Here is a 21,263-nt window from a genome sequence, read left to right as displayed (position 1 = left end):
TCCCTAATCCTACCAACTAAGGACTTTTCATGTCCCCTTCTCGCTGCTCTTAGCTCTCTCTTTAGATCCTTCCTGGCTACCTTATAACTCTCAATCGCCCCAATTGAACCTTCATGCCTCATCTTTACATAGGCCGCCCTCTTCCCTTTCACAAGGGATTCCAAACTACGGCTCCCTCACAAGACCCTTTACTCCCTGCCTGACTGGTACATACTTATCAAGGACACCCATTAGCTGTTCCTTGAACAATCTCCACATATCATTTGTGTTCTTCCCTTGAAGCCTATTTTTCCAATTCACACATCCTAAGTCATGCCTCACCGCATCATAATTTCCCTGCCCCCAGCTATAACTGTTGCCCTGCAGTGCACACTTATCCCGCTCCATCACTAGAGTAAAAGTCACGGAGTTGTGGTCACTGCCCCCGAAGTGCTCACCTACCTCCAAGTCTAACACCTGGCCTGGTTCATTACCTAGAACCAAATCCAGTATGGCCTCACCTCTTGTTGGCCTGTCTACATATTGTGTCAGGAAACCCTCCTGCACACATTGGACAAACACCGACCCATCGAAAGAACTCAAGCTATAGCTTTCCCAGTCAATATCTGGGAAGTTAAAGTCCCCCATAACAACCACCCTGCTACTTTCACTCTTCTCCTGAATCATCCTCGCAATACTTTCCTCTACTTCTCTCGGACTATTAGGAAGCCTGTAGAAAACTCCTAACAGGGTGACCTCACCTTTCCTATTTCTAACCTCAGCCCAAACTACCTCAGATGGCAAGTCTTCCTCCAACACCCTTTCTACTGCTGTAATCCTATCTTTGACAAGCAATGCCACACCTCCCCCTCTTTTACCCCCATCTCTGACCCTACTAAAACATTTAAACCCTGGAACCTGCAACAGCTAATCCTGTCCCTGTTCTACCCACGTCTCTGTAATGGCCACAACATCGAAGTCCCAGGTACCAACCCATGCTGCAAGTTCACCTACCTTATTTCTTATACTTCTGGCATTGAAGTATACACACTTCAAGCCACCTTCCTGTTTACAGGCACCCTCCTTCGAGATCGATGCCATGTTCCTAACCTCCCTACACTCAAGGTCCTGTACCCTAAAGCTACACTCATGTTCCCATGCCCCTGCAGAGTTAGTTTAAACCCCCCCAAAGAGCACTAGCAAACCTCCCCCCAAGGATACTGGTGCCCCTCAGGTTCAGGTGTAGACCTGTTTACAGAGGTCCCACCTTCCCCAGAAAGAACCCCAGTTATCCAGAAACCGGAATCCCTCCCTCCTGCACCATCCCTGTAGCCACGCATTTAACTGTTCTCTCTCCCTATTCCTCAACTCTCTATCACGTGGCACGGGTAACAAACCAGAGACAACGACTCTTTTCGTTCTAGCTCTGAGCTTCCAACCTAGCTCCCTGAAAGCCTGTCTAATATCCTCACCCCTCTTCCTACCTATGTCATTGGTGCCAACGTGGACCATGATCTGGGTCTGCCCCCCCTCCCCCTTGAGGACCCAGAAAACACGATCAGAGACATCACGTACCCTTGCACCTGGGAGGCAACATACCAATCGTGAGTCTCTGTCGCTCCCACAAAACCGCCTATCTGTGCCCCTCACTATCGAGTCCCCAATAACTATCGCTCTACCTTTCTCCACCCTTCCCTTCTGAGCAACGGGGACAGGCTCCGTGCCAGAGGCCTGAACCTCGTTGCTTAACCCTGGTAAGTCATCCCCCCCCACAAGTATCCAAAACGGTATACTTGTTCTTGAGGGGAACGGCCGCAGGGGGTCCCTGCACTGGCTGCTTCCTCCAACTCCCCCTCACTGTCACCCATCTCTCTATAACTTTCGGAGTAACTACTTCCCTAAAGCTCTGATCTATGACCACGTCTGCCTCCTGAATGATCCGCAGTTCATCCAACTCCAGCTCCAGTTTCCTAATGGTCTTCACTCAGTCAGTACTCAGTAACTGCACATAACCTGTTCACAGGTAATGCTGCTCCCTCATTCAGTACTCAAGTTACCGTACCTATCGTGTTCACAGGTAATGGTGCTCCCTCATTTAGTACTCAGTAACTACACATATCTTGTTCACAGGTAATGGTGTTAGCTCAGTCAGAACTCAGGAACTGCTCCTATCCTGTCTACATGTAATGGTCTTCACTCAATCAGTACTCAGTAACTTGCACATATCGTGTCCACAGGTAATGGTCTTCACTCAGTCAGTACTGAGGAATTGCACATATCCTGTGCACAGGTAATGGTGCTCCCTCAATAAGTATTCAGGAACTGCACATATCCTGTCCAACTGGTAATGATTTTCCCTCAGTCAGTACTCAGTAACTGCACATATCCTGTTCACAAGTAATGGTGTTACCTCAGTCAGTACTCAGGAACTGCACATATCCTGTTCACAGGTAATGGTCTTCACTCAGTCAGTACTCAGTAACTACACATATCGTGTCCACATGTAATGGTCTTCACTCAGTCAGTACTCAGTAACTGCATATATCCTGTTCACAGATAATGGACTTCACTCAGTCAGTACTCAGTAACTGCACATATCCTGTTCACAGATAATGGACTTCACTCAGTCAGTACTCAGTAATTGCACGTATCCCTTCCACAGGTAATGGTCTTCACTCAGTCAGTACTGAGGAATTGCACATATCCTGTGCACAGGTAATGGTGTTCCCTCAATAAGTATTCAGGAACTGCACATACCCTGCCCACAGGTAATTGTCATCACTCAGTCAGTACTCAGTAACTGCACATATCCTGGGCACAGGTAAATGTGGTCACTCAGTCAGTTCTCAGTAACTCCACACATCCTGTAAACACGTAATGGTGATCACTATCCCAGTGCACCGTAACTGCACATATCCTGTCCAACTGGTAATGATTTTCCCTCAGTCAGTATTCAGTAACTGCACATATCCTGTTCACAGGTAATGGTGTTACCTCAGTCAGAACTCAGGAACTGTACAAATCCTGTACACAGGTAATGGTCTTCACTCAGTCAGTACTTAATAACTGTACATATCCAGTTCACAAGTAATGGTGTCACCTCAGTCAGTACTCAGTAAATGCACATATCCTGTTCACAGGTAATGGTGTTACCTCAGTCAGAACTCAGAAACTGCACACATTCTGTACACAGGTAATGGTGATCACTCTCCCAGTACACCGTAACTGCAGATATCCTGTCCAACTGGTAATGATTTTCCATCAGTCAGTACTCAGTAACTGTACATATCTTGTGCACAGGTAATGGTGTGACCTCAGTCATTACTCAGGAACTGTACATATTGTGTCCTCAGATAATGGTGCTCCCTCAGTCAGTACTCAGTAACTGCATATATCCTGTACACAGGTAATGGTCTTCACTCAGTCAGTACTCAGTCACTGCAGATATCCTGTTCACAAGTGATGGTGTTACCTCAGTCAGTACTCAGTAACTGCACATATTGTGTCCACAGATAATGGTGCTCCCTCAGTCAGTACTCAGTAACTGCACACATCTTGTCCACAGGTAATGGTGGACTCTCAGTCAGTCCTCAGAAACTGTACATATCCTGTTCACTGGTAATGGTCTTCACTCACGCAGTACTCAGGAACTGCACATATCCTGCCCACAGGTAATTGTCATCACTCAGTCAGTACTCAGTAACTCCACATATTCTGTACACAGGTAATGGTGATCACTCTCCCAGTACACCGTAACTGCACATATCCTGTCCAACTGGTAATGATTTTCCCTCAGTCAGTACTCAGTAACTGCACATATCCTGTTCACAGGTAATGGTGTTCCCTCAGTCATTACTCAGGAACTGTACATATCCTGTTCACAGGTAATGGTCTTCACTCAATCAGTACTCAGTAACTGCACATATCCTGTACACAGGTAATGGTCTTCACTCAGTCAGTACTCAGTAACTGCACATATCCTGTACACAGGTAATGGTCTTCACTCAGTCAGTACTCAGTAACTGCACATATTGTGTCCACAGGTTATAGTCTTCACTCAATCAGTACGCAGTAACTACACATATATTGTTCACAAGTAATTGTGTTACCTCAGTCAGTACTCAGAAACTGTACATATCCTGTTCACTCGTAATGGTCTTCACTCACACAGTACTCAGTAACTGCACATATCATGTCCAACTGGTAATGATTTTCTCTCAGTCAGTACTCAGTAACTGTACATATCCTGTTCACAGGTAATGGTCTTCACTCAATCAGTACGCAGTAACTACACATATACTGTTCACAAGTAATTGTGTTACCTCAGTCAGTACTCAGTAACTACCCATATCCTGTTCACAGGTAATGGTCTTCACTCAGTCAGTGCTCAGTAACTGCACATATCGTGTTCACAGGACATGGTCTTCACTCAGTCAGTACTCAGTAACTGCATATACCCTGTTCACAGGTAATGGTGCTCCCTCATTCTGTACTCATTAACAACACATATCCTGTTCACAGGTAATGGTGCTCCCTCATTCTGTACTCATTAACAACACATATCCTGTTCACAGGTAATGGTGCTCCCTCATTCTGTACTCATTAACAACACATATCCTGTTCACAGATAATGGTGCCACCTCAGTCAGTGCTCAGTATCTGCACATATCCTGGACACAGGTAATGGTCTTCACTCAGTCAGTATTCAGTAACTACACATATCCTGTTCACAGGTAATGGTGCTCCCTCAGTCATTACTCAGTAACTGTACATATCCTGTTCACAGGTAATGATCTTCACTCAATCAGTCTGGAGTAACTACACATATACTGTTCACAGGTAATTGTGTTACCTTGGTCAGTACTCAGTAACTGCACATATCCTGGACACAGGTAATGGTCTTCACTCAGTCAGTACTCAGTAACTGCACATATTGTGTCCACAGGTTATAGTCTTCACTCAATCAGTACTCAGTAACTGCACATATCCTGTACACAGGTAATGGTCTTCACTCAGTCAGTACTCAGTAACTGCACATATCCTGTACACAGGTAATGGTCTTCACTCAGTCAGTACTCAGTAACTGCACATATTGTGTCCACAGGTTATAGTCTTCACTCAGTCAGTACTCAGTAACTGCACATATTGTGTCCACAGGTTATAGTCTTCACTCAGTCAGGACTCAGTAACTGCACATATTGTGTCCACAGGTTATAGTCTTCACTCAGTCAGTACTCAGTAACTACACATATACTGTTCACAGATAATGGTGTTACCTCAGCCAGTACTCAGTAATTGCACATATCCTGTAGACAGCTGTGGGAAGAGTGTCAAGATTTTTGAACTGTCATGATTGCAGTCCGGTTTGTTACATTTTTCAGGTAAACAAAAATAACATAATTAAGACAGAGGAAGAATGTTCCGCAGTTCTGTTTTTGACCTTGAACAGAGGTAACCATGTTTATGTAAATCATTAACTTCCACAGGCAGAGACTTGAGTTTACACGCAGCAACCTCCAAATAGCTCATGCTTTTATTCCGCATCGAATCTTGGGATTTTATTCATGTAGCAGTAAGTACAAAAAAAATCTGTCGGCCACGGCAACTGCAAGTTAAGTCAAACTTCCCCTCCCCTCCCGTCTTCTGTGCCATTTCACAATTCCCTCTGCGGTTTTGCAGCCCTCGGCTGTGTTCCTGTCGGCTCTGAGAGCCGCTCCAGTCCCAGCCAGATCCCCTTCTCGGTTCTGAGGATCAGCTCGGGTTTCCTGCGGACTGTGTGTGAAGGGTCCAGTGTTAACCTGTAGCGGTGCAGTGTCAGAGCCACGGCCACCTTCATCTCTGACAGGGCAAAGTTCTGCCCGATACAATTCCTAAACAAACAGGGAAGCCGGGAAGAGGAAGGAACTGTTTAAATTGAAATGAATACGAAGAGCTGATCTTTTCCCACACACACCCCCCCCATACCCCCCCCCCAGCGGCCCCTTCTCCGGACTATCACATGTCAAAGACGGACGTTACAAATTCAGGTTAGATTGTAGTAAAGATTAAGTAGTGATTTATTCATGTTTGTCACTCTCCAACAGTCAAGTACTTCAGACTATTCCCCTGAGCTAGGGTTAATCAAGAACATGGGAAATAAATGTTACTTAAAAGGAGACATGGAGTCTAAACTAGATGGGTGGCATTGTGGCTCAGTGGTTAGCACTGCTGCCTCACAGCACTAGGGTCCCAGGTTCAATTCCAGCCTTGGGTGACTGTCTGTGTGGAGTTTGCACATTCTCCTCGTCTCTGCGTGGGTCCCTCCGGGCGCTCCAGTTTCCTCCCACAGTCCAAAGGTGAAGGTGTGCAGGTCGGGTGCATTAGTCAGGGGTAAATATAGCGTAGGGGAATGGGTATCAGTGGGTTACTCTTTGGAGGGTCAGTGTGGACCTCATTAGGTCAAAGGGCCTGTTTCCACACTGTAGGTAATCTAATCTCATAGTCAGGGCAGAAATGCAAGAAAACAATCTTAGGATGGTCATTCTGAAGTATGGAGATGCAGCAGAAACTCTTAATCAAACTAAGCACCTCGACTGTGGGTGGATTCACAAACAGGATCATGGAAATCTGGGACTCTACCCCCAAAGCAAGCTGTGAATCTGAGGGATATCAGTGAAAATCTTCAGTGTTTGAAGAGGTAGGATCAGCCAGGATCTAAGCGATGGAACAGTCTCAAATCATTTGCTCTGTGTTGATCCTTCTGTCTTGCTCTTCAATACCTCACTTGTTCAGGGATAACTTCACCACCTACACCCGACTAAATTCAATCCTGGAGTCAGACAACGTGTGTAGAAATGTTGTGTATCAACTTGGGATTGCTAACAAAGTTGTTGGGACTAACAGGGTGGAGTTACCCACAGCCAAATCAATCAAGGGTTGTCCCAGAAGCTGCAAGAGCTGATTCTGGTTACACCACAATTGGATACGCCCTGGATTTATCAATGCAGGCCGAAGTCCCTTTGATAGCACCTTCCCAATCCATGAACCATCTAGAAGGACAAGGGCAGCAGATGAATGGGGACACCAGCTCCTGCAAGGTCTCCTCCCAGTCACTCACCATCCTGACTGAGAAATATATTGCCGTTCCTTCAGTGTCATTGGGCCAGAATCCCTTCCTGACAGCATTATGGACATGTATACTAAGGAACACAACATTTCAATAAGGCAACTCACCCACACCTTTCCAAGGACAGTTAGGGGTGGGTAATAAACCATACAACATACAGAATCATGGAATAATTACAGTACTAAAGGAGACCATTCAGCCCATTATGCTGGCCCTCTCAAGAAGCAATTCACCCAATCTCACTTCCCCAGCTCTTCCCAATCCCATTCCCTGTTAAATGATTCCTGAAGGGCTTATGCCCAAAACGTCAATTCTCCTTCTCCTTGGATGCTGCCTGATCTGCTGCGCTTTTCCAGCAACACATTTTCAGCTCTGATCTGCAGCATCACTTTCTCCTTAATGCTTCTATTGACCCTACCTTCCACATCCTAACCACTCCTTGTTATTGTAACATCCCACAAAAGGCCAAAGAGAAATTATTTGTTTTTTGCAATATTCACAACACCTTGGCAACGCCAAAACACTTTGCAGCCAAAGAGAATCCATTTTTTATTAGACAGATTAATAATTCCACCCTCACCAGATGCTGATGTCATGGTCACGTCACTCAACAACAACCATGGATTCAAATCCCACCACATCAGCTGGGAATATTTAAACCCAATCATTAATCCGAGAGTTCCAAAACTCATCTGGAGTGGGAATGAGAATGAGCCTCATACAAAGCTCTCTGCTTCTCACTGAGATCCCCTTCAGAGAGGATATCTCTTTCTTGCAGCTTGCATGCTGTGGTAGCTGCTTATCTTCACATCATAAGAGTTTTTGGGCCGATTGTATCCTCTCTCTGATGGGAACACCTCACCCTACCACAGCTCTACAGCCCAGGGTGGTCAGGCTGAGGAGCTGGCTACACTGACACAGTCTTGCCACTTCCCACCCACACAGTTTTGCTCAGATAAGACTTGGAGCTTGCCTGCAGAACCATGTACACAGGGTGAAACAGGACACACCTCAGTCTGCAGTCAGACAGAGGGCTCATGGCCATGTGGAGCTCGGTGTGGATCACTGAGTTACTGCTGGTGTTCCAGTTCAATGTCACTACCTTCACCAAGAGTTGTCACCGATTATTAACCCACACGCTTTGATCATGTCAATGCACATACAGTTTCCTTCATGCAGGTGCACAATTCCATGTCAGAAACACACTTCTGTCATTAATATTGGCGTAAGGAATCATTTCAACAACAACAGGAACATAAGACTGACTGTGTTCAATCACAGAACCAAGTCCCTGCTCCCTTCTGGCACTGACCCACCATGAGGTAGCCTGCTGCCTCACTGCGCCAGGGCCCAGGTTCGATTCCCACCTCAGGCAACTGTCTGTGTGGAGTTTGCACGTTCTCCCCATGTCTGCGTGGGCTTCCTCCGGGTGCTCTGGTTTCCTCCCACAGTCCAAAGCTGTTGCAGGTTAAACTGCACATTGTGTTCAGGGATGTATAGGTTAGGTGGGATCTACATGGGAAATGCAGGGTTACGGGGAGAAAGGGAGGGGAATGGGTCTGGGTGGGATGCTCTTCAAAGGGTTAGTGTAACTTGTTGGACTGAATGGCCTGATTCCACACTGAGGGGATTTGATTCTATCCAATTATCAGGAGAATCATCTCAGCAGCTCATGCCAGGTTTTGGGAATGCTGTTGTTGGAGGAACATGCATATGAGTCGATGACACTGACACTACCAATGGAGACCCATCATTGTTAAAGACAACCCCAAACATCACTGAGTTACCTCAGCAACTGTTCCATAAGAACAGAACTGGTCTTGCTCTCTCTCTCATCCCAACCCTGTGTGTGCTAATTCCCAAGATGTTGGGGAGCAGGACTGGTGCCCCTGGCATTGACCCCTGACCCTGGTATGGTCCTCTGACTCTGACATTGACCCCTGACCCTGGCATTGTCCCCTAACCCCTACCTGGTATGTAATTACAGAAGCTGAATGAAAGGAGGAAGAATGCCTGAATGATGCTATTTTGGAGGGCCCCACTGACCAGGAAGGGGCTGACTGCTCAGCTGTGACTTGGGAGATTGGCCGAGGGGATAGACAGGATGGGGGTGAGTTCAGAGCTCCACCTCCATGGTCCAGCACACTGCTTGGGTGGGGCTGCTGGTTCTGACATGGACTCCATTTCTAACCCACGTGGGACACAGATCGGACTGTGGGTTATATTGGACATAATTGACATGGAACATCTGATCTGGAGGGTTTCCATTAATCCTGTGAGACCCCTGCCCAGAGAGAGCTTACTCTCGGAATGCTAAATTGGAACAGAGAGTGCCAGTGGGATTGGGAATGGCCAAGTGCAGTCAGACAGCAGCAGAGGAAGCCGCCCTACCTGCAGAAATGGAACCAATTGGACTTACCTGGGGCCAGCCGAGAAGGGAATGTAGGCGTGGGGCGCTCTCTTGTCGGTGTCTGTGGAATCGAAGCGATACGGGTTGTAGACCTGTGAAAGACAACAGATGGGAGAGTTCACAGGGTCAGGATCACTGGGAGAAACAACTCCTTCACTCTTCACAACAGGGGATCCAGGGGATGAGGGTCGAGCTGTGGATGTGGTGTATATGGACTTCAGCAAGGCATTTGATAAGGATCCCCATGGTAGGCTCATTCAGAAGGTCAGGAGGAATGGGATACAGGGAAATATAGCTGTCTGGATACAGAATTGGCTGGCCGACAGAAGACAGCGAGTGGTAGTAGAAGGAAAATATTCTGCCTGGAAGTCTGTGGTGAGTGGTGTTCCACAGGGCTCTGTCCTTGGGCCTCTATTGTTTGTAATTTTTATTAATGACTTGGATGAAGGGATTGAAGGATGGGTCAACAAGTTTGCAGATGACACAAAGGTGTCATTGACAGTATAGAGGGCTGTTGTAGGCTGCAGCGAGACATTGACAGGATGCAGAGATGGGCTGAGAGGTGGCAGATGGAGTTCAACCTGGATAAATGCGAGGTGATACATTTTGGAAGGTCGAATTTGAAAGCTGAGTACAGGATTAAGGATAGGATTCTTGGCAGTGTGGAGGAACAGAGGGATCTTGATATGCAGGTACATAGATCCCTTAAAATGGCCATCCAAGTGGACAGGGTTGTTAAGAAAGCATATGGTGTTTTGGCTTTCATTAACAGGGGTATTGAGTTTAAGAGTCGTGAGATCTTGTTGCAGCTCTATAAAACTTTGGTTAGACCGCACTTGGAATACTGCGTCCAGTTCTGGTCACCCTGTTATAGGAAAGATGTGGATGCTTTGGGGAGGGTTCAGAGGAGGTTTACCAGGATGCTGCCTGGACTGGAGGGCTTATCTTACGAAGAGAGGTTGACTGAGTTCGGATGTTTTTCATTGGAGAAAAGGAGGATGAGAGGGGACCTAATTGAGGTATACAAGATAATGAGAGACATAGATAGAGTCGATAGCCAGAGACTATTTCCCAGGGCAGAAATGACTAACACGAGGGGTCATAGTTTTAAGCTGGTTGGAGGAAAGTATAGAGGGGGATGTCAGAGGTGGGTTCTTTACACAGAGAGTTGTGGGAGCACGGAATGCGTTGCCAGCAGCAGTTGTGGAAACAAGGTCATTGGGGACATTTAAGAGACTACTGGACATGCATATGGTCACAGAAATTTGAGGGTGCATACATGAGGATCAGTGGTCGGCACAACATCGTGGGCTGAAGGGCCTGTTCTGTGCTGTACTGTTCTATGTTCTACTTCGGGAAAACTGTACCTGAGGCAGTACCGGAGGGAGAGAGGGAGGGTCTGTGCTGGGGGAGAGAGGGAGGGTCTGTGCTGGGGGAGAGAGGGAGGGTCTGTGCTGGGGGAGAGAGGGAGGGTCTGTGCTGGGGGAGAGAGGGAGGGTCTGTGCTGGGGGAGAGAGGGAGGGTCTGTGCTGGGGGAGAGAGGGAGGGTCTGTGCTGGGGGAGAGAGGGAGGGTCTGTGCTGGGGGAGAGAGGGAGGGTCTGTGCTGGGGGAGAGAGGGAGGGTCTGTGCTGGGGGAGAGAGGGAGGGTCTGTGGTGGGGGAGAGAGGGAGGGTCTGTGCTGGGGGAGAGAGGGAGGGTCTGTGCTGGGGGAGAGAGGGAGGGTCTGTGCTGGGGGAGAGAGGGAGGGTCTGTGCTGGGGGAGAGAGGGAGGGTCTGTGCTGGGGGAGAGAGGGAGGGTCTGTGGTGGGGGAGAGAGGGAGGGTCTGTGCTGGGGGAGAGAGGGAGGGTCTGTGCTGAGGGAGAAAGGGAGGGTCTGTGCTGAGGGAGAGAGGGAGGGTCTGTGCTGAGGGAGAGAGGGAGGGTCTGTGCTGGGGGAGAGAGGGAGGGTCTGTGCTGGGGGAGAGAGGGAGGGTCTGTGGTGGGGGAGAGAGTAGGGTCTGTGGTGGGGGAGAGAGGGAGGGTCTGTGCTGGGGGAGAGAGGGAGGGTCTGTGCTGGGGGAGAGAGGGAGGGTCTGTGCTGGGGGAGAGAGGGAGGGTCTGTGCTGGGGGAGAGAGGGAGGGTCTGTGCTGGGGGAGAGAGGGAGGGTCTGTGCTGGGGGAGAGAGGGAGGGTCTGTGCTGGGGGAGAGAGGGAGGGTCTGTGCTGGGGGAGAGAGGGAGGGTCTGTGGTGGGGGAGAGAGGGAGGGTCTGTGGTGGGGGAGAGAGGGAGGGTCTGTGGTGGGGGAGAGAGGGAGGGTCTGTGCTGGGGGAGAGAGGGAGGGTCTGTGCTGAGGGAGAGAGGGAGGGTCTGTGCTGAGGGAGAGAGGGAGGGTCTGTGGTGAGGGAGAGAGGGAGGGTCTGTGGTGGGGGAGAGAGGGAGGGTCTGTGGTGGGGGAGAGAGGGAGGGTCTGTGCTGGGGGAGAGAGGGAGGGTCTGTGCTGGGGGAGAGAGGGAGGGTCTGTGCTGGGGGAGAGAGGGAGGGTCTGTGCTGGGGGAGAGAGGGAGGGTCTGTGCTGGGGGAGAGAGGGAGGGTCTGTGCTGGGGGAGAGAGGGAGGGTCTGTGCTGGGGGAGAGAGGGAGGGTCTGTGCTGGGGGAGAGAGGGAGGGTCTGTGCTGGGGGAGAGAGGGAGGGTCTGTGCTGGGGGAGAGAGGGAGGGTCTGTGCTGGGGGAGAGAGGGAGGGTCTGTGGTGGGGGAGAGAGGGAGGGTCTGTGCTGGGGGAGAGAGGGAGGGTCTGTGCTGGGGGAGAGAGGGAGGGTCTGTGGTGGGGGAGAGAGGGAGGGTCTGTGGTGGGGGAGAGAGGGAGGGTCTGTGCTGGGGGAGAGAGGGAGGGTCTGTGCTGGGGGAGAGAGGGAGGGTCTGTGCTGGGGGAGAGAGGGAGGGTCTGTGCTGGGGGAGAGAGGGAGGGTCTGTGGTGGGGGAGAGAGGGAGGGTCTGTGGTGGGGGAGAGAGGGAGGGTCTGTGGTGGGGGAGAGAGGGAGGGTCTGTGCTGGGGGAGAGAGGGAGGGTCTGTGCTGAGGGAGAAAGGGAGGGTCTGTGCTGAGGGAGAGAGGGAGGGTCTGTGCTGGGGGAGAGAGGGAGGGTCTGTGCTGGGGGAGAGAGGGAGGGTCTGTGCTGGGGGAGAGAGGGAGGGTCTGTGCTGGGGGAGAGAGTAGGGTCTGTGCTGGGGGAGAGAGGGAGGGTCTGTGCTGGGGGAGAGAGGGAGGGTCTGTGCTGGGGGAGAGAGGGAGGGTCTGTGCTGGGGGAGAGAGGGAGGGTCTGTGCTGGGGGAGAGAGGGAGGGTCTGTGCTGGGGGAGAGAGGGAGGGTCTGTGCTGGGGGAGAGAGGGAGGGTCTGTGCTGGGGGAGAGAGGGAGGGTCTGTGCTGGGGGAGAGAGGGAGGGTCTGTGCTGGGGGAGAGAGGGAGGGTCTGTGGTGGGGGAGAGAGGGAGGGTCTGTGGTGGGGGAGAGAGGGAGGGTCTGTGCTGGGGGAGAGAGGGAGGGTCTGTGCTGGGGGAGAGAGGGAGGGTCTGTGCTGAGGGAGAGAGGGAGGGTCTGTGGTGAGGGAGAGAGGGAGCGTCTGTGCTGGGGGAGAGAGGGAGGGTCTGTGGTGGGGGAGAGAGGGAGGGTCTGTGCTGGGGGAGAGAGGGAGGGTCTGTGCTGGGGGAGAGAGGGAGGGTCTGTGCTGGGGGAGAGAGGGAGGGTCTGTGCTGGGGGAGAGAGGGAGGGTCTGTGCTGGGGGAGAGAGGGAGGGTCTGTGCTGGGGGAGAGAGGGAGGGTCTGTGCTGGGGGAGAGAGGGAGGGTCTGTGCTGGGGGAGAGAGGGAGGGTCTGTGCTGGGGGAGAGAGGGAGGGTCTGTGCTGGGGGAGAGAGGGAGGGTCTGTGCTGGGGGAGAGAGGGAGGGTCTGTGCTGGGGGAGAGAGGGAGGGTCTGTGCTGGGGGAGAGAGGGAGGGTCTGTGCTGGGGGAGAGAGGGAGGGTCTGTGCTGGGGGAGAGAGGGAGGGTCTGTGCTGGGGGAGAGAGGGAGGGTCTGTGCTGGGGGAGAGAGGGAGGGTCTGTGCTGGGGGAGAGAGTAGGGTCTATGCTGCCTGCTGCAGATTCACTCCCCTCCCCCATGATCTCACTCCCCTCCACCTGGACTCACTCCTGTCCCCCCTGGACTCACACCCCTCCCCCTGGACTCACTCGCCCCTGATCTCACTCCCGTACCCCCTGGACTCACTCCCGTTCCCCCCGGACTCACTCTCTCCCCCCCCCGACTCACGCCCCTCCCCCTGGACTCACTCCCCTCCCCCCCCCCGGACTCACTCCCGTCCCCCCCCGGACTCACTCCCATCCCCCCCCGGACTCATGCCCCTCCCCCTGGACTCACGCCCGTCCCCCCCCCGGACTCACGCCCGTCCCCCCCCCGGACTCACGCCCGTCCCCCCCCGGACTCACGCCCGTCCCCCCCCGGACTCACGCCCGTCCCCCCCCGGACTCACTCCCGTCCCCCCCCGGACTCACTCCCGTCCCCCCCCCCCAGACTCACTCCTGTCCCCCCTGGACTCACTCCCATCTCCCCAGTCCGATCCCCTCCTTGCAGACCCTCCTGTAAAACGACCTGTTTGAGTGAACCTTCCACCATCTGAACATTTCCCTTGTGACTCAATGTCCAAGTGTATTCAGTGACCTCTGTGACCACAGGCCTCCTCACTCGGCCAGTCCCCGGCCTGTTCCATTACACTGAAGGTGCTTCCTAAATCCAAGTTGTCGTTGTACAATGATGGCAAGGTAGAACTCACAGCTGCTGCAGGGGGGTATTGGGCTATCCACTGAATCTGTGACCTGTCTGATTACCAGGGGGTAGGCCTGATACCAATGGGCACAGTTTACAGTGAGGAGTGAGGCAGAGCTACTCAGGAGCTATACAAAATACATCTACTCCCTTCAGAGACCCGTGCTGAACTCAATAGGCTCCTCCCACAGACTGGGTGACATCGTCAGACTGGGTGGAGCTTAATGCAACATGAACATTAACTCCTTCCGAGCCATTAGTTTATCCAACGTCATTCTGCATCCAATCCAATCCAATCAAACAGGGCATTCTCTCTGTACGGGAGGTGAGAGTAGGACTGGAAACCTGCAGTAACTCTGCCCTGTGAGAATGTCAGTACCTCAGGATCTGGCCAGACTGCAGGATTGTGGTGGGTTCCGTAGATGCTGATCAGACAGATGTTCCCTGGAAAATAAACAAATGTTCCCAGTTACTGCCCAATGCACGTTTCTTTTTCTGTATTCATTCATGAGATGTGGGTGTCACTGGCGGGGCCATTGTTTTGTACCCATCCCTCATCGCCCAGAGGAATGTTAAGAGTTAGCCACCTTGCTGTAGGTCTGGCGTCACACGTAGGCCAGACCAGGAAAGGATGGCAGTGTCCTTCCCTAAAGGACATTGGGATGTTGTGTTGCAGTTATTCAGGACATTGGTGAGGCCGCACTTGGAGCATTGTGTTCAGTTCTGGTCACCTTGTTACAGGAAGGATGTTATTAAACTGGAAAGAGCGCAGAAGAAATTTACAAGGATGTTGCCAGGACCCAATGGTCTGAGTTACAGGGAGAGGTTGGACATGTTAGGACTTTTCTCTTTTGCGTTTAGGAGACTGAGGGGGGATCTTATAGAAGTGTATACGATCATGAGAGGCATGGATAGGCTGAATGCACTCAGTCTTTTTCCCAGGGTTGGGGCAATCGAGGACTAGAGGGCATCAGTTTAAGGTTAGAGGGGAAAGAATAAAAGGGAACCTGAGGGGCAACTTTTTTTACAGAGGGTGGTACGGGTATGGAATGAGCTGCCAGTGGAAGTGGTTGAGGTGGGTACAGTAACAACATTTAAAAGGCATTTGGACAAATACATGGATAGGAAAGGGTTAGAAGGAAATGGGCCAAGTGCAGGGAAATGGGGTTAGAGTGGATGGATAGTTTGGTCGGTGTGGACCAGTTAGGGCCGAAGGGCCTGTCTCCCTGCTGTAGGACTCTCTGAGAACAATTTGGCAACAAAGATTCCCAGGTGACAGATGTGAGTAACTGCAGGAATTAATTGATTGAAGATTTCTGGAAAAATCAGATGAAATCAAGAAAATGTCCAAAGTACCAGAAAGTGATTTCTCTCTATGCTGCGAGATGATATTACTTTGTACATTAGAATGCTGCTGTCTGTGGCAGCAGCAACTTAAGATGCTCAGACTTGCAGACTAAAGACACTTGCTGATTTAAGGAATGGAATCTGCATCATTGTGTGTGTTTTGTATGGAAAACCTGCTTGAGCTTTCCACTTGGCATTGGTGTGCATGGTGACATGAAGAGTTACACAGCAGAGCGGGAGATAGCATATTGAGGAATCTCATTTCTTCAGATTAGATTAGATTACTTTACAGTGTGGAAACAGGCCCTTCGGCCCAACAAGCCCACACCGACCCACCGAAGTGCAACCCACCCAGACCCATGCTCCTACATTTACCTCTTCACCTAACACTACAGGTAATTTAGCATGGCCAATTCACCTAACCTGCACATTTTTGGATTGTGGGAGGAAACCCACGCAGACACAGGGAGAATGTGCAAACTCCACACAGAGTTGCCTGAGGCAGGAATTGAACCCAGGTCTCTGGCGCTGTGAGGCAGCAGTGCTAACCACTGAGGTAAAAACAATGACTGCAGATGCTGGAAACCAGATTCTGGATTAGTGGTGCTGGAAGAGCACAGCAGTTCAGGCAGCATCCAAGTAGCTTTGAAATCGATGTTTCGGGCAAAAGCCCTTCATCAGGAATAAAGGCAGTGAGCCTGAAGCATGGAGAGATAAGCTAGAGGAGGGTGGGGGTGGGGAGAAAGTAGCATAGAGTACAATGGGTGAGTGCCACCGTGCCGCCCACTATTGTGGGATATAAGGGAGTCATAATTAACGGACACAATGTGGGGGGATGTGGCCAAGGGGCTGGGCGAGCTCCAACATAGAAATGAGGTATTAGAAGCTGGTAGTACCTCAGCTGTAACAGAGGTACATCGACTATCTCACAGCTCATTGCGTGAATAGAGTTAAGGCATTTTGTTGACCAAGCTCTGTGATGCTGGAAATACGATGCTGACAGTCAGGTTTGCCAAGATTAATTGTTGCAGGTTTACTATTTCCCAGCTGAGTAAGGTATTAAAGATAGGAAATACTTTTGTTCTCATATATTTATATCTTTACTGGATTGTGATCTATGTTAATAGTGTGGTCTGTGAAAACAATGGTTACAATTAAACTCAGAGCAACAGAAATAATTTAATCACTGAAATTTAACTCCAAGCAGAAAGTAATAAGGTTTTAGATTTTTTTTACAAAAAGCTCTAAAACAGTAAAATGAAGTTTGTCCATGTAATATTTTGCTGAGTTGAGTTTGGGGGATCTCAAAGTGATGAGTGGCAGGATTTTGCATTCCTGGAGCAGGAGGCTCTCCCCATGGGAGTGAAGTCATGGCCAGGGCAGGATAGGGGTTTTGGAAATGATCAGTGGGAAGGATTTGTGAAAGCAGAAGGAGGAATCTAAGGAGTCACAAACACTTGGTTATGGTTGGGAATATGGGTTTCAGTTTGTGATAATGTCTATGTTGTTAATGAGGAGACAAGCATTTTAGAATGAGTTGCCGGTGGAAGTGGTGGAGGCTGGTACAATCACAACATTTAAAAGGCATCTGGACGGGTTTATGAATAGGAAGGGGGTTAGATCAGAGTAGTACTGGGAAAGCACAGCAGGTGAGGCAAAATCTGAGGTTGCAGGAAATTCGACGTTTTGGGCAAAAGCCTAGGAATACAATGCCTCAACTGAGGGCCACACCCTCTCAGAACTGCAAAGGACCCCTTCTATACTATATCCTATGAATAGGAAGGGTTTAGAGTGATTGGGGCCAAATTTAATGAGTTGGACTCAAGGGTCTGTTTCCACACTGTACAACTCTGAGTCATAATTCCAGATCTTCACTGAATTCAAATTCCACCATCTACCAGGATGAGATTTAAACCCAGGTCCCCAAAACATGATCCGACTCACTGGATTAACAGTCCAGCGATAACAGCACTAGGCCATCATTGCCCCTGTGACTAATGTAGATTAACTGCAGCTCGATCTGGGGCGGTGGGGAGAGGTTTCGGAGAGATTGTGCAGTATAGGAGTTGGGACGTCATGTTGAGGTTGTACAGGACGTTGGTGAGGCCTCTTGTGGAGTACTCTGTACAGTTCTAGTCAGACCTACTGGAGGAAGGATAGTATTAAGCTGGAAATGGTTCAGAAGAGATTTACCAGGATGTTGCTGGAATGGAAGAGTTGAGCTATAAGGAGAAGCTGGATAAGCTGGGACCCTTCTCAGTGAGGCATTGGAGGTTGAGGGGTGACCTTATAAAGGTTTATAAAATCATGAGGGGTATAGATAAGGTAGGTGTCTTTTCCCTCGGGTGGGGGATTTCAGGACTAGGTGGCATATTTTTAAGGTAAGATGGGAGATTTAAAGTAGACATGAAGAACAAATTACTTACACAGAGCGCGGTTTGTGCGTGGAATGAACTTCTGAGGATTTGGGTCCAGTTACAACATTTAAAAGAAACTTAAATAAGTACAGTTCGACTATAATCTAATGGTTTGTGTTCTTGTGTAACCCTGTATTCTAGAAAAACCGTGCTTTAGAAACAGCACTTACAGTGTTGAAAGTTTGAGCTTTCAATTCAGCGTCCCCAGTTCATAATCACATTAATGAAATGTGTGTTAGGGTTGAGCAAGCTGTACATGAATATGAAAGGAGGGATATGGGCCAGGAGCAGGCAGGTGGATTATGTTCAACGTGGACTGGTGGACCAGTCTGTGCTGTAGGGACTCGATGACTCTATAACTGATCAGGAAGGTTAATGGAATGCTAACATTTATTATGTGAGGAACTGAATGTTAAAGTCAGAATGTTGTGCTTCAATTAAACAGCATTGGTGTGAGACTGTGCCTTGAATACGGTGTGCAGCTCTGGTCTCCTTAGTTAAGGAAGAGTGTAAATGTATTGGAAGCATTTGAGAGCAGACTACAGTATTTAGACTCAAACCTGGAATGATGGAGTCAACTTGCAAAGAAAGATTAGACTTTAATGAGCTTGTTTCTGCTGAAGTTTGGAAGAGTGAGGGCTAACTTGACAAAGTGTTTGAGATCCGAATGATCAGATGGATGGGGAGAGAGTGATTCCTGTTGTGGGTCTGTCTGGAATGAGGAGACACTGTTTAAAATGGGAGGGTCTTTATTAGGACAGAGGTGAGGGGAAACTCTCTGAGAGAGCTCTCTTACTCTCGAACTCTGCCTCAGTCTGGCTCAGTGAATATTTTGAAGGTGGACAGACACTAGTTACTCAGGGAATTGAGGAGAATTGGGGTGGGATTGGGGCGGTTAGTGGGAAAGTGGAATTCAAAACCCAGCAGGAGTGGGCCTGAAGCTTACCCTGATGACAGGGCAGGGAGAGCAGGTAGAATGATCAGCTTCCTTCATCGGTATGTTTGTATAAGACACAGCACATCAGGGAGGGGGAGAGAGGGGCATTCAGTCGTTCACTCTGTGTGCACTGTGCCCCCTGAATGGTTAGCACTGCTGCCTCACAGCGCCGGGGACCCGGGTTCAATTCCAGCCTTGGGCGACTGTCTGTGTGGAGTTTGCACATTCTCCCCGTGTCTGTGTGGGTTTCCTCCGGGTGCTCCGGTTTCCTCCCCCAGTCCAAAGATGTGCAGGTTAGGGTGGATTGGCCGCGCTAAATTGCCCATAGCAACAGGTGCATTATTTAGGGGTAAGTGTAGGGGAATGGGTCTGGGTGGGCTGCTCTTTGGAGGGTCGGTGTGGACTTGTTGGGCCGAAGGGCCTGTTTCCACACTATCGCTAATCTAATCTAATTCAGGCCCCAGTTTCAAAATAACATTGCATGCCTCCTCAGGCCACAGTCTCTCAGCTGAGGAGGGGGTTTTGAAAGATGCTGTTAGATGGATTTATCACCTCCATTTCCCCCCACCCTCACCCCGAGGCTGTGTCTGTGTGATCTCCCCCCCAACCCCTCTCCGCCGCAGCACAGTCTTGGGCCTGACCTTTTGGGATGACCCTGCCGTCTGGTAGCTGGATATCCTCGGTGCAGCACCGTGCCACGGTGGTAACTGGTGGGTGGAGCCGCAGGCTCTCCTTGATACACATGGTGGTAAAGGGCATCTGGGAAAGGTCATCCCTGTGTGAGGGGGCACAGGAACATGGTCAGGAACAGACAGACAGACACACAGCCTGCTTCCCCGCCTTTCCTCGATATAATCTGATCATCGCCTCAGGCCTACTCTCCCTCCTGACCTCCCCCACGGCTTTGAAACCTTCTCCCTCCAGCTTACAAATATTCAGTGACAGCTCCCACACCCCCCACCACCAACCCCTCCATTCTCTAGGGAAGGGTTTCACTCCAACTCACAACCCTCAGGAAAAAAAACCCTCTCTTCATCTCTGTCTGAAACAGGAGAGCCCCTGATGTTAAACTGTGTCCGCTATCAAAATTACCCTTCTATTTTGTTCATTCACAGGATGTGGGCATCACTGGAGGTTGGGGGGGTGGGGTGGGGAGGGGGGGGGGGGGGAAGTTAAGCATTTATTGCCCCATCCCTATTTGTTCAGAGGGTAGTTAAGAGTCAGCCACATTGCTGTGGGTCTGGAGTCACATGTAGGCCAGACTGGGTAAGGATGGCAGATTTCCTTCCCTAATGGATTTGTGAACCAGCTGGGTTTTTAACAACAATGACTCCTGGTCACTACTAAGCCAGCTTCCTCATGACTTTCTCACTATCTAGTTTTGAGCCCATGACCCCAGAACATCAGCCTGGGATTTGGGATGTTTGGCACTGTGACAGTCCCACCTTGCTCGAGCAATGTTTGTGCGGGCAGAGTAACACAGTGAAGGTTCTGAGCCCTGCATCACTCTTCCTCAAAGACACTGACAGGCCTGCTGAGTTTCTCCAGCAATCTCTGTCTTGCAGTTCAATATTGAGGAAGTCTACATCCCCCTGGGAACTCAACAGGGTGAGGGATAGAACATAGAACAGTGCAAACACAGGAATAGGCCCTTCGGCCCACCATGTCTCTGCCGACCATGATGCTATTTGTATCTCTCTATTCCCTGTTCATGTTTCTGTCTAAGCCTCTTACACTTTGCTGTTGTATCTGCTTCTACTATCTCCCCTGATAGTATGTTCCTGGTGCCTACCATCGTCTGCATAAAACACATCCCTCGCACATCTCCTTTCAACTTTCCCTTCTTACCTCAAATCTATGTCCCTTTGTATTTGACAGTTCCACCCTGAGAAAGAGGCCCTGACTATCCACTCTATTTAAGCTTTTCATAATCTTTCGACCCTCCAGCAAAATCTATCCAAGTCTGTCCAGCCTCTCCTTACAGCTAATACACTCCAACCCAGGTAAACATCTTCTGTGCCCTCTCTAAAGCCTCTACATCCTTCCTGTAGTCTGGTGACTATAGGATGCTCCAAATGTGGCCTCATCAAATTCTTACACATTTGTGACATGACTTGCCAACTTTTCTACTCAGTTCACCAACTGATGAAGGAAAGTGTGCTGTCTGCCTTATCCATTTCTGTGGTAAAAACAATGACTGCAGATGCTGAAAACCAAATACTGGATTAGTGGTGCTGGAAGAGCACAACAGTTCAGGCAGCATCCAAGGAGCAG

General features: G+C 50.0%; 1 protein-coding gene across 3 annotated transcripts in view; it reads right to left on the bottom strand.

The window, feature by feature from the left end:
• Positions 1-5,490: 5,490 nt before the first annotated feature.
• Positions 5,491-21,263, bottom strand: part of cyp4f3 (cytochrome P450, family 4, subfamily F, polypeptide 3) — a 42,156-nt gene continuing 26,383 nt past the window's right edge. For all 3 annotated transcript variants that reach the window (XM_072564044.1, XM_072564045.1, XM_072564046.1), the window contains exons 10-13: positions 19,631-19,764; positions 14,668-14,732; positions 9,504-9,586; positions 5,491-5,849 (exon numbers count right to left, since the gene is read on the bottom strand). In XM_072564044.1, coding sequence (XP_072420145.1) covers positions 5,633-5,849; positions 9,504-9,586; positions 14,668-14,732; positions 19,631-19,764 — 499 coding nt within the window. In that variant the 3' untranslated portion in view covers positions 5,491-5,632. The remainder of the gene's footprint in view (positions 5,850-9,503; positions 9,587-14,667; positions 14,733-19,630; positions 19,765-21,263) is intronic.

This window comes from Chiloscyllium punctatum, chromosome 46 (genome assembly GCF_047496795.1).
Source record: "Chiloscyllium punctatum isolate Juve2018m chromosome 46, sChiPun1.3, whole genome shotgun sequence".
In the NCBI taxonomy this organism is placed as follows: Eukaryota; Metazoa; Chordata; class Chondrichthyes; order Orectolobiformes; family Hemiscylliidae; genus Chiloscyllium; species Chiloscyllium punctatum.
This window is presented reverse-complemented; position numbering and strand designations above follow the sequence as displayed.